Here is a 14,658-nt window from a genome sequence, read left to right as displayed (position 1 = left end):
AAGTTATTTGCTCTCTTTTTTGTCTTAATTACAGCTTAATCCTAGCCCCATACAAATCAGTGGGGCGGGTAACGAGGGTCTGGGGCGGGGATGTCGGTCTGGCGCTATATATGCCGTCCCATATATTCTCCCTCGTCCAGTTTCTTTTATTCAGTGTCCATGGCCCCCACGGTAACCAAAGCAGCTAAGCAGCCCGCCTTCCGCCCTGAGTTTCCTTCCCTCAGGCTCTTCCTCCTTGGTTCACTTCGGACCCTAAAAACGCCATAAACAAAGAGCAGAGTGACAGGGAAGGGCGAGTCCCAGGGCGGCAAACGTTGCCAGCCTAAAGAGCCTTAAAAGGGTCTGGCAAAGAGGGTCGGGAGCGCCCGCCGCCTTCCATTGCGCCTCCCGCGTCGGGAGCAGCCTGCCGGGCGGAGCCTCCGTTGCCACGGCCACCGCGTGGCGACTTGTGGCGTCCGCGGTCGCCCGAGGAGACCCGAGATGAACAGGAAGAAGCAGCAGAAGCTCGCCGAGTCTCTGTGCAGAACCGCGAGGCACTGTGAGTGGCAGGCGGGCCTTCCCTTCCCCACTCCCGCCAAAAATATTATTTAAAAAATGGCTGTCCCCGCAGCATTTGCCCTTGCGCTTTTTACACGCGGTCAGTCGTTCAGGCGTCGGAGCGAGGCCACCAGGGAGCCCCGGGTTGACACGCGTGTTCGTGGGTGCGCCCTGTGAGGTACCTCGCATGACCTAACCTACCCCACAGGGGTGTTGTTGAGCGGATAAAACAGGGCCCCGCTGACCTCCACAGAGGAAGGCAGCGTAGAAATGCAATAATGAAAGCATACACGGGGCCCCCAAGGTCCACACATAGTTTTAGCAGCGTAGGATATGGCCCTCAACATTGGCTGGGAACCCAGTTTCAGCAACTCCTAAGATAGGCAGCAACCCCAAAAGTTCTTTTTCAGGTTGCAATCCTACCGTGGGTGTTTTCCCCATTGATACCTTCTGAGTAGACATGCACAGGATTCCACCATCGAGCTAGAAATCCAGTGTATTCCTTTGGTTGCTCAGAGGAGCTCGTTTTCCAATGCCTATTGTGTGCTGTTCTTTTTAATTTGTCGCCATATGAACATGGGTCTCCTCCCAGGTGAACGTGCTCTCTTGCTTTTTGAGGTGTGTTCGGTGACAACACAGTGCCCTGCAAGGTTAGATCCTATTTCTCTTTCAGCTCAATTCCCCTGGTGTCTGGAGCCTTTTCTTTTTAAACAAGCTTTCGGTTTTATGGTTTTTTAAATCTTTTGGCTCTGAGATCCCTATTTTTAACACCTATTTTTAATGCTGTTTTTTCCCTCTTGGATTGTGTTTGGTATATATTTAGTTTTTTAAGAGGTATTGTGGGGTTTTTGTTATGTTTTGTTACCTGCTTTCAATATCTCCTTTGGGAGGGAAAGGGAGGTAGAATTGTTTGTGTGTGTGTATAAAAAAATGTTTGTCTGCCACATTGCAGCTACCCAAGAGATGTAACTAAGTTCAAAACCATGTTAAAGACCAGGTTGTGACTGAACCCATTTCAATAAATGTACTGTTGTTATGAAGATATACAGCACAATCCTAGACATGCCTCCTCAGAAAGATCTGCAATGTCAAAGAGGCCTGAGCAAATAAAAAGGTCTGTATCTGATGCCAAAAGGATTCCACTCTGGACAAGACTTCCTGGGGAAAGCATACCAGAACAGGCTATAAATATTGTGGAGATTTTTCCTTTTTTACCACTTGCTTATTGCCATAACTTCTATTTTATTTCATAGTCAATAAATTTGAAGTGGAATGCCTCATAAAGCTTTTCAACAACTTGGGGGTGGAACCCAGTGACCGGCATGCTGCTGTTGGTTTGGATCGTAACTCATTTCGAAATATCCTGCATGTCACATTTGGTATGACAGATGACATGATTATGGACAGAGGTGATTACATTCTTGCAAAATTGTGATATATGTAAAACATCTATTAAAATAGCATCTCACATAGTTTTGAAAACACTTCTATTCCAGGACCCTATAGTTATTCACAACATCGATAGGACACATGATAATAATTGTTCTGGTATTACATTAAATGCTTTCTGTTTGTTCTAATAACAGCCCGTGAATACGCATGAGTAATAGGTAGGTACTGGGAGTACTGTTTGTGTTTGCCATTTATAATGTGGTTTTTGAGCAACTGAAAAATGGCACCAATACAAGTATTGCTATACAAGTTGCTATGTAGCTCGGGGACCACCATCCTTTTTGGGACAGTGGGGGAACATTTGGGAGTCTGAGAAGCTATTGTGGGCACAACATACACTGCAGTCATTGATGCACACATGCTTCACATTCACTGCAATTGTGCATGCTTGCATGCTCCACTGCCACTCGCATGCACATTCCCCACCCCCACTCCAACAATTAGGGTTACAAAGAATATTCTAACTTATTTCGAGTCTAGTTTGGCGGGGAGGGAAGAGAGGAGTTGATCTTTCTGGACAGTGTCTCTCCCGTAATGGTCTCTATAGCCACAGCGGGCAGTGTAACCTTCCAACAGTTTGACTTTACCTCCAAAGGCACATTCCTCCATTGTCTCCTGAGACAGATGGTTGCCAGCAGCATAAGGCATTTATACCCTGCCCTTTAGCCAACAAAACCATAAGAGCTATTTAAAAGAAATTGGTACTAAGCCAAACCTCACAATTCAAAAAGATATGGCACACAAAGAAAAAGAAATGGAAGGATGGAAATGCAAGCTCAAGAACAATTGCTTCAAGTTATAGTTCTTAACTGTTTCTCCAAACATTAACTTGCAATAATTCAGCTTTTTCTAGTTTGCTAAAAATGTCTGTTCAGAGTAGCAATCTTCCCCCAATATCAGTTTATTGGCATATAATGGTGAAGACATTTGCATTAGACACCTTATGCTAACTCATTTTGAGCAGTAGTCAGTGTTTGTCTAAGTCCTTGCTCTGTGCAGCATTGTGTAGCATGACAAGTACATTTCTGTTGCTCTAATGAGGCAATTTAGATGAGTAGCAGTTAAAGTGTAAAGTACACTACATCTGTTAAAATGTCATCAGAAGCTATGGTTACTAAATTACATAACTGTGTTTTTAAAACTCCCACTTGGTGACACAGAATTACGACTTGGATCCAAGTTCCAGCATTACGACTTGGATCCAAATGCTACTTTAGGCTTACAAAGAGGTCACGGGCCCTGTAGGATTTGTTTTACTTTTGAACGAAAGACCCCCTCCCCTCCTCTGTATGCCACATCAGAAGCTGCTTTTGAAAAACCTCTCCGTTTCAAATACAAGTAGCTATATGAAAGGGGAAGCTGTTTTTTTGAGAGCTACAAATCTAAAGTTCCTCTGGGTCCAAAGAACTTGTGGATGAAGAATTGTTTTGAAATTTCTAAAGGAATTTTTGTGTATTTGAACCATATAGTTTGTAAGACACAAATACATTGGGTGAGCGATTACTTTGCTGCAAATAATTTACAGTATTTTGAAATATACCGAAACTTTTATTCTTTTTTTCAGTGTTCCGTGCTTTTGATAAAGACAATGACAGCTGTGTCAGTGTAACAGAATGGGTAGAAGGTTTATCAATATTTCTTCGGGGGACACTGGAGGAAAAAATAAAATGTAAGGTTTCCGTACCATTAGCAGGTTTTTACGCTAGTCTTAAAATCTAAGACAATTTAAATGACAAGTGTATTGCTAAAGTATGCGAGCGATTTACTTTTAAAAATAGGAATGTTTTATCACTCATTTTACTACATTTTTATCCTCCCTTTCTTTCAAAGTGCTCAGGTGGCATATGTGGTTCATCAGTCTTGTGCTTTTACTGTTGAAAACCCTGTAAGTAGATGAGGCCAAATTAAACTTAGGACAGGCCCTAAGTTTAATTTAGTTTATATGATGATCCATTTTCCAGCTGTGAACCAACATTGCTTCACAATGTTGTTATTTGCATCATAACAAATTCTCAAGAGAACACAGTACAACAAAACAATAAGAATCAATCCTTTAAATCAATGGGGGAAAATATTGAGACATTTTGTTTTTGAATAGAGATTTGAACCCATATTGTCTCTGTTTAATTCCTACACTACAAAATTCCCTGACTGTGAACCCAGATCTTATGAACCATCCTAGTTTGTAGTTTAGATCCTTTAGATAAGAATGAGAAGGCCTCTCTTATAGCCACTCCTTCTGCAACTGTTTTTACAAAGTACTTGCTGTCATGTATTCTATCACAAACTATACTGCCTGCACTACTATAGAGTATATATCATTTTGGGAATGGCCAGTCTACCGTAATACTAAGTTTGTTTTCAAAGAATTTGCTTTCCAAAATCTGGTATTGCGTCTGAATATATAAGGCACATAGATAAAATGTTTCCTGTTATCAGTCTTAGGATTCACTTCATATTCACACACAGACATATATTTCACAAAAGGTAGGTGGTCCTGCAGGAAATGAAAAAGAAAAGTAAATGTATGAATAAACAGGAAGTACGTGTCTAGCTTGGATTTAGAAGAGGCAGAGGAACCAGAGACCAAATTGCAAACATGCGCTGGATTATGGAGAAAGCTAGAGAGTTCCAGAAAGACATTACTTCTGCTTCATTGACTATGCAAAAGCCTTTGACTGTGTTGACCACAGCAAACTATGGCAAGTTCTTAAAGAAATGGGAGTGCCTGATCACCTCATCTGTCTCCTGAGAAATCTTTATGTGGGACAAGAAGCTACAGTTAGAACTGGATATGGAACAACTGATTGGTTCAAAATTGGGAAAGGAGTACAACAAGGCTGTATATTGTCTCCCTGCTTATTTAACTTATATGCAGAATTCATCATGCGAAAGGCTGGGCTGGATGAATCCGAAGCCGGAATTAAGATTGCCGGAAGAAATATCAACAACCTCAGATATGCAGATGACACAACCTTGATGGCAGAAAGTGAGGAGGAATTAAAGAACCTTTTATTGAGGGTGAAAGAGGAGAGCACAAAATATGGTCTGAAGCTCAACATCAAAAAAACGAAGATCATGGCCACTGGTCCCATCACCTCCTGGCAAATAGAAGGAGAAGACATGGAGGCAGTGAGAGATTTTACTTTCTTGGGCTCCATGATCACTGCAGATGGTGACAGCAGTCACGAAATTAAGAGACGCCTGCTTCTTGGGAGGAAAGCAATGACAAATCTAGACAGCATCTTAAAAAGTAGAGACATCATCTTGCCAACAAAGGTCCATATAGTAAAAGCTATGGTTTTCCCAGTAGTGATGTATGGAAGTGAGAGCTGGACCATAAAGAAGGCTGATCACCGAAGAATTGATGCTTTTGAATTATGGTGCTGGAGGAGACTCTTGAGAGTCCCATGGACTGCAAGAAGAACAAACCGATCCATTCTTAAGGAAATCAGCCCTGAGTGCTCACTGGAAGGGCAGATCGTGAAGCTGAGGCTCCAATACTTTGGCCACCTCATGAGAAGACTCCCTGGAAAAGACCCTGATGTTGGGAAAGATGGAGGGCACAAGGAGAAGGGGACGACAGAGGACGAGATGGTTGGATAGTGTCTTCGAAGCTACAAACATGAGTCTGACCAAACTGCGGGAGGCAGTGGAAGACAGAAGTGCCTGGCGTGCTCTGGTCCATGGGGTCACGAAGAGTCGGACACGACTAAACGACTAAACAACAACAACAACAAGTGTCTAGCTTGGGAGTGTATAGAGTTAGGTTGATTTAAAGCCAATATAGGGTTAGGGTTAGGGTTATGATATTTGACTATAAATATGCAGCATCTTATTTGGGGGAGGGGGGAATTCCACAAAATGTTTAAAAATTGGCTTCAACAGAGCAGTTCTTGGTTTACTTACTTTATATATAATTTAGTATCAGCTAAGCTCTCTCATTATGTAAAAGTGCTTTATTTGATATGTATGCCTGCTTTACATTAAATCATTTGTCCTTTCCAAAGATTGTTTTGAGGTCTATGACATGAACAGTGATGGATATATTTCACGGGAGGAAATGTTTCATATGCTGAAGAACAGCCTGCTAAAGCAGCCATCGGAAGAAGATCCTGATGAAGGAATTAAAGATTTAGTAGAAATAACTTTGAAGAAAATGGCAAGTATTGTAATGTAAATGTATAGTTTCTCCTGCTTTTGTAGCTTTTGTGCTTGTATCTATAATGTGCTCATATGAACTATTGGTTTATGGTAAGAGAAGCTCTGCACCCACATTTTTACAGACGAAAAAGAAGCACAAATTGATTAAACCTCTCCAAGAATACCTAAAAAGATAATTCAGCAGACCATCTCCTGAGTATACTAACTGGCAATACCAGGTTAAAGTGCTTGCAAGAATAGGAACAAAGTACTTCTAAAGGCATCAGCAAAGCAGAGAAACATATACAATAGCAGCCAAAAGCATTTCATTATACTATGCTAGCAAGCTGACAATGCATTTGTATCTCTACTCAATGCAACTGAATTACCGTATTTTTCGCCCTATAAGACGCACTTTTTCCCCTCCAAAAATGAAGGGGAAATGTGTGTGCGTCTTATGGGCCGAATGCAGGCTTTCCCTGAAGTCTGGAGAGCGAGGGGGGTCGGTGCGCACCGACCGCTCTCGCTCTCCACGCTTCAGGAAGCTATCCACTAGCCGTGGGAGACCCAGCTCTCCCAAGGCTAGCAGAGACCTTGCCGGCACCCAGAAGCTTGGGGCGCGCTGAGCTCCGTGCGCCCCAAACTTTGGGATTAGCGCAGCGCTCCGCTAGCCCTGGGAGAGCCGCGCGGCTCTCCCAGGGCTAGCGGAGACCTTGCCGGCACCCAGAAGCTTGGGGCGCGCTGAGCTCCGTGCGTCCCAAGCTTTGGGATTAGCGCAGCGCTCCGCTAGCCCTGGGAGAGCCGCGCAGCTCTCCCAGGGCTAGTGGAGACCTTGCCAGCACCCAGAAACTTGGGGCGCACTGAGCTCCACGCACCCCAAGCTTTGGGATTAGCGCAGCGCTCTTCTAGCCTTGGGAGAGCCGCGCAGCTCTCCCAGGGCTAGCGGAGACCTTGCCAGCACCCAGAAGCTTGGGGCGCGCTGAGCTCCGCACGCCCCAAGCTTCGGGATTAGCACAGCGCTCCGCTAGCCTTGGGAGAACTGTGCGGCTCTCCCAGAGCTAGCAGAGACCTTGCCAGCACCCAGAAGCTTGGGGCGCGCTTCGGGCTTAGCGCAGGGCACCTGGGGGGGGGAAATAATTTTTTTCCCTTTATTTCCCTCCCAAAAAACTAGGTGCGTCCTATGGGCCGGTGCGTCCTATGGGGCGAAAAATACGGTAACTAAAAATATCTGCTTTTGCAGGACTATGACCATGATGGCAAACTCTCTTATGCGGATTTCGAAAACGCTGTGAGAGATGAAAACCTCCTTTTAGAAGCATTTGGACCATGCTTACCTGATATAAAGGTATTTATGAAATCTATAAATGCCAGATTTGATACAATCAGAGGCAGGTGAAGTTTGTGGGCCTAGTCATGTTGTTACGGATACTTTTCAGCTTGTGCAATATGCTGACACAATCTGCTTGGAGAAACTGTTTATTAGGCATTTGCTTGATTGTTGCCTTTCCTGGTTATTGAGATCCGCCAGACATGCGCTGGGTTTGTAGAGGTAGTGAATGTCTCCTTGAGATGATTTGGTTCCTGCTGCCCTTGAAGACGCACTAGTAGGATCCCCTTTTAAACAGCCAATTTTCTTGGGAGAACTACCACCTTGTTTTAAATATTCTATTCTTTGGCAAGGTGGTGGTGCATATGACAGCTGGACAACTCCAGGCAGTATTGGATAACGCTGGTTATTTAGATCCATTCCAAACAGTTTTTCTTCCTGGTTTTGGGAAGAACAGCCTTCGTTCTTCTGAATAAAGGGGGGACGGGGACACACAGCTTTATCAGTTCTCTGCAACCTCAGAGGCTTGCAATATCATAAACCATAGTGTCACTCTGGGTGGTTTGGCTGACCAGGTTTGACATAGGTGGAATGCAACTGTGGTGACAATGATTCTCAGAGGCGTTGAGGGTGGGATGCTAACCACCATGGATGGAAGTCTACAACTAGTTCTTGATAGGGTTGCACTCCCCCCAAAGAACCAAGTTTGCAGTTTGGGACTACTGCTGGCCTCTGGGCAAAGTGATTCAAAAGAAACACAAATACCTCCAATTTCCCGCCCAAAATACCACACTGTACTTAGATAAAAATAAATGCTGTCCCAGAGGAAGTTGTATGGAGCCTGAAGAACATGTTCATATTTCTACAAACTGTTAAACAGTTTGCAAACACTGTTAATGCCTTTCTGTTTAGGTGCCTTGGGGGTCATACTTGGTCATGGCATAGGGCTACATTTCAAAATACAGTATTTGTTGCGAATGGGGCTCCGGAACAGATCCCATTCGCAACCAGAGGAACCACAGTAACACGAAAAAACTGTTTTGTTTTGTTTTAAATTGATGGGAACCTCAAGAACAAGTTGTGATATGACATGGGAGTTTGCTGTTCACATTGGAAGGAGCAGAAATCCCACTGGGGCATGCACAATAAATGCATAATAAAGATTCCTTGATAGAAGAGGAAAGTATTAAAAAATTACTGTTAAAGTATAGCGTTAATGTTTTAAGCTTCAGAGGTATTTTATATTGTATAAGACTAATCATATATTAAATACTTATTTAAAAACATTCTCATTTTACTTTACAGTGCAGAATGGCCTTTGAATCACAAGCATTCCAAGATAGTCCCGATCTGTAGCTCTACAAATGACTTATACTATGTGAATGTCCTTGAAAAGGATACCATTAATCTTTTTAAGTAAAGGCAAGTCAGAAATATTTTTCTGTATACCTTTTCCTCTATTTTCATAATGCCTTCATTCCAATATACTTGCTAGAAAAACCAGTAAGACATTTAATGGAAAATATTTTGATGTGTCTACACTCTTATGAAGCAATACATTCACAAGGACTGCAAAAAAAATGGAACAACGTACATTTTAGTTGAATTTCAGCATAATTGCTAAGTTTATTAAATAAAATGTACAAAAATACTTTAATTCTGCCAGATCAAGCCATACTTTCTAGTAAGAACTATATTCGTCGTCTTTGCTTTAATGTTGGCTTTGCTTCACTGATATTCACTGATATTCCACCAGGTAGATCTGGAGTTTGAACTGGAGTCTGAATAGGAACCACAACCTAATATGGAAAGAGGAAAGCAAACTTAGTGCATTTTAACTATTCATTAAGCAGTTACTCTAGCTAGATCTTTCAGAGAGTTAACTGAACTAGCTGTACAGCAGACAGTCAAATAAGCAAATTTTCTAATGACTTGCAGCTATTTCTCGATTTACATTTCACCCTACAAATTGTGTCACTAATTATTTTTAGAACCAAAATAAAGGAGGTCCCCTAGGATACGAAGAAACATTGTTTTTGCTAATAATTTTTAGACCAAGCTACAGCCATAAACAGGAAATGCCAGCAAGCTAGTAACACAAATAGTCAACTTTACAAACCTTCCCTTAAGCTGCACGGTATTAACATTTAAATGAAAGTTCTCTAATGCAAGAAGAATATGAGGCACCTTTGTCCTTCATTCCTCTCCCAAGTAGCTATGCTTAAGAAATCAACATAAGACATAGAAGAGCAGCTTATCACCATAAATAAACAACTGCTATCCAATTTCAGAACTACAGACCACATATTTCGAAAATATAGCATACCTCCTTTAGTTTATTACGAATCAAGTTTGCTGAGGTGTTCAATGACTCATCCTCCAGGTCTATTTTAGGTGTTTCTGGTAACCTTGGACCAATAATTATTTCTTCACTATTAATGTCTTTTCCAAAAAGAGCAAGTTTGTTGTCTTCATCTCGTCTCCTCTTTCGTTCCTGCAGCTGAGTTGTTCGAGGCATAAATCTGCCAAGTCCATTAGTACAAGGAACCTTTCTTTGCGAGTTGCAGTGGGTCAATGTATTGTGAACTCCTTGCTGCAAGCCCTGAGCCATTAGCATCCTCTGGCCTGAACACTCAGCCGCTTCAGCACAGTCACTAACATTCCAAGGTGCTGCTAACATACTCTGACATTGCTGTCCTAAAGGAGATGCTACACTTCTCAGTGGCAATTCATAGTAGGATGATTGCTGAGGATCACAAAGATGTACAGATTGATTCCAGTTACTAGTGGCTGCCTGAGATGTACAAGATCCAGAAGCATCTAGCTGCACAGCCTTTTGAAAACTTGTACTGGAATTCTTTACCTGCAGTTGATCTTAAACATAAAACACAAGCCGTTAACATTTTGACTACCTAATATTTTTACACAAAAATACTTTTGAGTACAACTGTGCTACAATGGAATAATTTGACTTTAATACTGGCATTTGTATTAGAATCATAAGAGTTGGAAGGGTTCCCAAGGGTCATTTAGTTAAACCCTCTGCAATGCAGAAATCCTGCTCACAGCGACCCTGGATGGGCTCAAACCACCAACCTTCTGGTTAACAACCAGATGCACTGACCTGTTGTGCCACTGGAGGCACAATTCAATGTTCATATTTTAGAGAGGACAAGTACTAGTTTCAACTACTATGCTAATTCTCAAAAAAATTCATTGGCAAAATGGTAATGTTCCTCCTGAAGTAGAGGTGTTGCTACATACACCACAAGGAGAAAAACTGTTTAAACTCTCCACCTGTTGTGGACTTAATCCTGCTTGTTTGGGAAGAGGCATGTGGCAACAATTTACAGTTCAAAAAAATTTATGTCAAATGCAAAGGTGTGTTAAATATCATATTAGTTTGGCCCTGAGTTTACCCTAGAACAAATTGCAATGAAAGAGCTATGTTTGTTTTATAAAGTTGGTGCTTGCCACCCTATACTCTTTAGGAGGAAGAGTAGGACATAAATTAAATAGTAATAATGGCTAAGTACAAGAGAGTCAAAACATTTTTCTACTAGACTAAGTAGCCAGTGGATAGGGTTTCCTTCATACTTTATATATGACAATTGAGCAATAGTTCTGTCAGACTGATGGCTAGTATGCTTCTAGTCTAACAGCTTTATATGTCTGTTAAAGGCATAGGATTGTTTTAATAAACTATTATTCAATTTGCATCCTGCATATATCTCTGGCACTGGTTATGTTGTTTGCCTCTACTCTTTCCTTGTAGCATAGCATACTGTGGTGGATGCGGAGTAATACAGAATGAATTCAAATTTAACTAAGCATACAAACCCAAGACATTTATCGTATTTTTTGCTCTATAAGACTCACTTTTCCCCTCCTAAAAAGTAAGGGGAAATGTGTGTGCGTCTTATGGAGCGAATGCAGGCTGTGCAGCTATCCCAGAAGCCAGAACAGCAAGAGGGATTGCTGCTTTCACTGCGCAGCGATCCCTCTTGCTGCTCTGGCTTCTGAGATTCGGAGTATTTTTTTTCTTGTTTTCCTCCTCCAAAAACTAGGTGCGTCTTGTGGTCTGGTGCGTCTTATAGAGCGAAAAATATGGTAATTTTCAGAGAAGTATACAGACACAAACCTTTGCTACTAGTTGCTTTTGCTATATACTTCCTCCTGTCTTGTAGTTTCTCTCTAGTCTCCTGTATAGTCTCAAATTCTGGAGCATAGCACACATGCAGCAAACTGCCAAAGAAACTCCGTTCATCCAGTTTTCTTTTGGCTATCCTAACATAGATGAAAGTTAAGTCAGACGTTAAACGCTATCCAGTTACAGCAGCAAACATTTTAAAACCTGTTTGATCCTAAAACAAAGTTCAGTTATAGCATCACAAAAATCCATTTAACTTACACACAAATATTACTTAACAAAAAAATCAACACTGAGTTACTATGGGTTGTGGGGAAAAGGAAGATGGGCTAGTTTTGAAAAATTACAAATACCTTGCACTCTGTATTTTTTGGAACTTGATCAGGTAAACTTCTGTAAACTCTTCTGCTGGATAGCCATCTAGTGGGTTATATTCTTCAATGGTTCCATACAATGCAAATTGCTCAACTAATTCCTTCATAACACCCAGGGCAGGCACACCTTGTATTAACAAATATCGAGATTCTAAGTTGATGGTGTAAACCTGAAAAACCATAGCCACATTAATACTTTTTGTATCAGTTACAATCTCAAGTACTTGCTTGTTAAAATATGCTTTTTAAGTGTTATACTATTCTGAACTCAATCATCCATAGACAGCTCTAATGTAAAGCAACTCAATTAGTATGAGCACTATACAGGAGAAGCAGAGCGTGTTCATTTAATAATGGTTGCCAACTGTGACCAAGATATTAAGAACAAGCCTCATTTTTTTTTTACTACAATTTACTACCCTAAACTGGTTATATAATATTTGAACAAATGTTAGTTATTGGTCAGTATACAAATTATGTAAATGAATAGGTATTTTAATAAATTAATTACTTGGTAACTACCCTTAGGATAGCCCTTGTTCACCCAAAATTTGAAAATATTTCACCAACTACAGAATTACAAAGGTCATGATGGTTATATGTCACCTTATAGATCATATGTGCTGCTTTTGGACTTCCCATAGGCGTAATTGGTTGGCAACTGTGGGGAGCAGCCAGGATGCTGAACTATTTAGGATTTGGCTAATCTGCGGGTGGTGCTGTGGTCTAAACCACTGAGCCTAGGGCTTGCCGATTGGAAGGTCAGCGCTTCGAATCCCCGCAATGGGGTGAGCTCCCGTTGCTCGGTCCCAGCTCCTGCCAACCTAGCAGTTCGAAAGCATGTCCAAGTGCAAGTAGATAAATAGGTACCACTCCAGCGGGAAGGTAAATGGTGTTTCCGTGTGCTGCTCTGGCTTCGCCAGAAGCAGCTTAGTCATGCTGGCCACATGACCAGGAAAAACTCTGCGGACAAACGTCAGCTCTCTCGGCCAGTAAAGTGAGATGAGCACTGCAACCCCAGAGTCATTCGCAACTGGACTTAACTGTCAGGTGTCCTTTACCTTTAATCCAGTAGGGCACTTATGTTCTTCTAAATATTGTGCATGTGTGGCATTTTTTGCAACACCCCTGAAGCAAGTTACAGTGGGGGAATGTCAATGGATATCTGATGCAGAGATTCTTGAAAAGAATGCTGTACCTTTTTCTGATCCAAGATAATACCTACTTTCTTAAGCAAGAATGCATAATCAGGATAATTTAGTTATGTCTTACAGTTGAGAGTTCCTAGGATACTAGGAAAATGTGACACTGAAGTGAGCTTACATCCAACCCTCAGCCTAAAAGTACTGTACAATAAAACGTCTCAACAAATATATGCCAATCCTAAAATGCCCCTCAGTTTGGAGGACTGCATTTGCTACAGTGTATTCATCATATACAGATATAGAATGATCTATGTAGAGAGAAACAGCATCACCTATACTTGAATTTAGATTTGACAGTTGAAGAAAATAATCCTATCAGTACACAATTGCTTATAAAGAAAAACAGCCAAACTGCAAGTAACAAATCGCTCTTCTGGCAAAGAAGTATTTTCATAAAGCAAACTATTTGCTATACACTAAGAATTCCAAAGTAGGGCCAACCACCAGCACAATCTATATCTATGGGAGCTGGAATTACCCCCTAGTTCCCTTGAAAAGGAGATTTGACAATTTCATAGAAAACACCTGTATGGGTGTCTTCTTCATAGCCATGAAAGCTAAAAGGAGCCTCCACACTCAGAGGCAGCACTGTATATCAATAAGCACTCTGGTCAGTGACCGAAATAAATCGAGTCATTCGATTGTTTATCAATAAACAGCAGTCACTGGAAAAGGAAAAGCTACATGCCTTTCTCACGGCTCTCATGAGCATTCGGCTGGACATTCGGAGAAGCATACAAAAATAACAAGAGCCTGCTAGATCTGGCCAGCGGCCCATCTGGTCCAGCATCCTGTTCAGTTGACCAACCAGATGCCTTGAGAAACCCACACGCAGGATTCGATCACAAAGAGCACTCGTCCCCTCCTGTGGCTTCCAGCAACTGGTATTCAGAAGCATTACTGCTTTCAACAAGATGCTGAAGGGAATTCGGTCTCATTCGGCAGGCCATTTCCTCCTGTCAACGTGGTTCGTTGACTTTCTCAGGATCCATCCCTTGCTTTATTTGCTGTGTCAACCCAACGCGCACCCCGCCCCTAGATCGCCTGCAGCCGTTTAGAGATCTCCCACTGTTTCCAACTGATTTTTGTCGGTCGTTTGTGTTTGCATACCGCCTTCCAGAGGGAAGATGCCAGAAGACAAGGGGAAGGGAGCTGCGCAAACACACGCAAGCAGGCGGGCCCAAGTCCTCCCCCCCACCCCGCTTTACCTTCACCGCGCGTGGCCTGCGCCCCTCGCGATATCTGGCGCGCGAGGCACAGATCGATTGCTGCGCGTGGTGCTGATAGACGCCGCCGACTTCGCCTCCGCCGCTCTGGTCACCGGCCGCCGCCATCTTCCTCTCATCTTCCTCCCGCCCCCTCCCACAAAAACAACCTATCCGGTAGAGCTAAATCAGGTAACGCGCTCTCATTGGTCCTGCGCTCTGGGAAGGCTGAGGTAAGCGGGTGAAAGTTGAACCGAGCCAGGAA

General features: G+C 42.3%; 2 protein-coding genes across 4 annotated transcripts; one reads left to right on the top strand and one right to left on the bottom strand.

Moving 5' to 3' along the window:
• The first annotated feature begins 339 nt into the window (after nt 1-339).
• On the top strand, nt 340-9,487 carry CLXN (calaxin). 2 transcript variants are annotated; one of them, XR_014556599.1, is made up of 6 exons: nt 340-538; nt 1,791-1,946; nt 3,554-3,658; nt 6,000-6,165; nt 7,373-7,477; nt 8,765-9,487. XR_014556599.1 is itself a non-coding variant. In XM_083705159.1 (6 exons), the coding sequence occupies exons 1-6, from the start codon at nt 481-483 to the stop codon at nt 8,813-8,815; spliced, it is 627 nt and encodes a 208-aa protein (XP_083561285.1). In that variant the 5' UTR covers nt 340-480; the 3' UTR covers nt 8,816-9,116. The 2 variants fall into 2 exon arrangements, 1 of the variants encoding a protein (XP_083561285.1); XM_083705159.1 differs by having other exon boundaries at nt 6,000-6,151; nt 8,765-9,116.
• RBM48 (RNA binding motif protein 48) lies at nt 9,055-14,639 on the bottom strand. 2 transcript variants are annotated; one of them, XM_083705092.1, is made up of 5 exons: nt 14,397-14,639; nt 11,963-12,110; nt 11,601-11,746; nt 9,786-10,333; nt 9,055-9,258 (listed from the first exon to the last, which is right to left on the bottom strand). In XM_083705092.1, the coding sequence occupies exons 2-5, from the start codon at nt 12,088-12,090 to the stop codon at nt 9,151-9,153; spliced, it is 930 nt and encodes a 309-aa protein (XP_083561218.1). In that variant the 5' UTR covers nt 12,091-12,110; nt 14,397-14,639; the 3' UTR covers nt 9,055-9,150. The 2 variants fall into 2 exon arrangements, with proteins under 2 accessions (XP_083561218.1, XP_083561217.1); XM_083705091.1 differs by having other exon boundaries at nt 11,963-12,153; nt 14,397-14,556.
• Between the last annotated feature and the right edge of the window lie 19 nt (nt 14,640-14,658).

Source organism: Podarcis gaigeae (genome assembly GCF_964106915.1).
Source record: "Podarcis gaigeae genome assembly, chromosome: 12".
NCBI lineage: Eukaryota > Metazoa > Chordata > Lepidosauria > Squamata > Lacertidae > Podarcis > Podarcis gaigeae.
Note: the sequence above shows the minus strand (reverse complement) of the source record. Positions and strands in the feature narration are given on the sequence as shown.

Coding starts and splice junctions, on each gene's coding strand:
- CLXN (XM_083705159.1), top strand. CDS start 481: ATGAACAGGAAGAAGCAGCAGAAGCTCGCCGAGTCTCTGTGCAGAACC. Junction 1,947..3,553: donor TGACATGATTATGGACAGAG/GTGATTACATTC, acceptor TCTTTTTTTCAG/TGTTCCGTGCTTTTGATAAA. Junction 7,478..8,764: donor CATGCTTACCTGATATAAAG/GTATTTATGAAA, acceptor TTTACTTTACAG/TGCAGAATGGCCTTTGAATC.
- RBM48 (XM_083705091.1), bottom strand. CDS start 14,522: ATGGCGGCGGCCGGTGACCAGAGCGGCGGAGGCGAAGTCGGCGGCGTC. Junction 12,154..14,396: donor GCAGGCCACGCGCGGTGAAG/GTAAAGCGGGGT, acceptor ATGGTTTTTCAG/GTTTACACCATCAACTTAGA. Junction 11,747..11,962: donor CAAAAAATACAGAGTGCAAG/GTATTTGTAATT, acceptor CATCTATGTTAG/GATAGCCAAAAGAAAACTGG.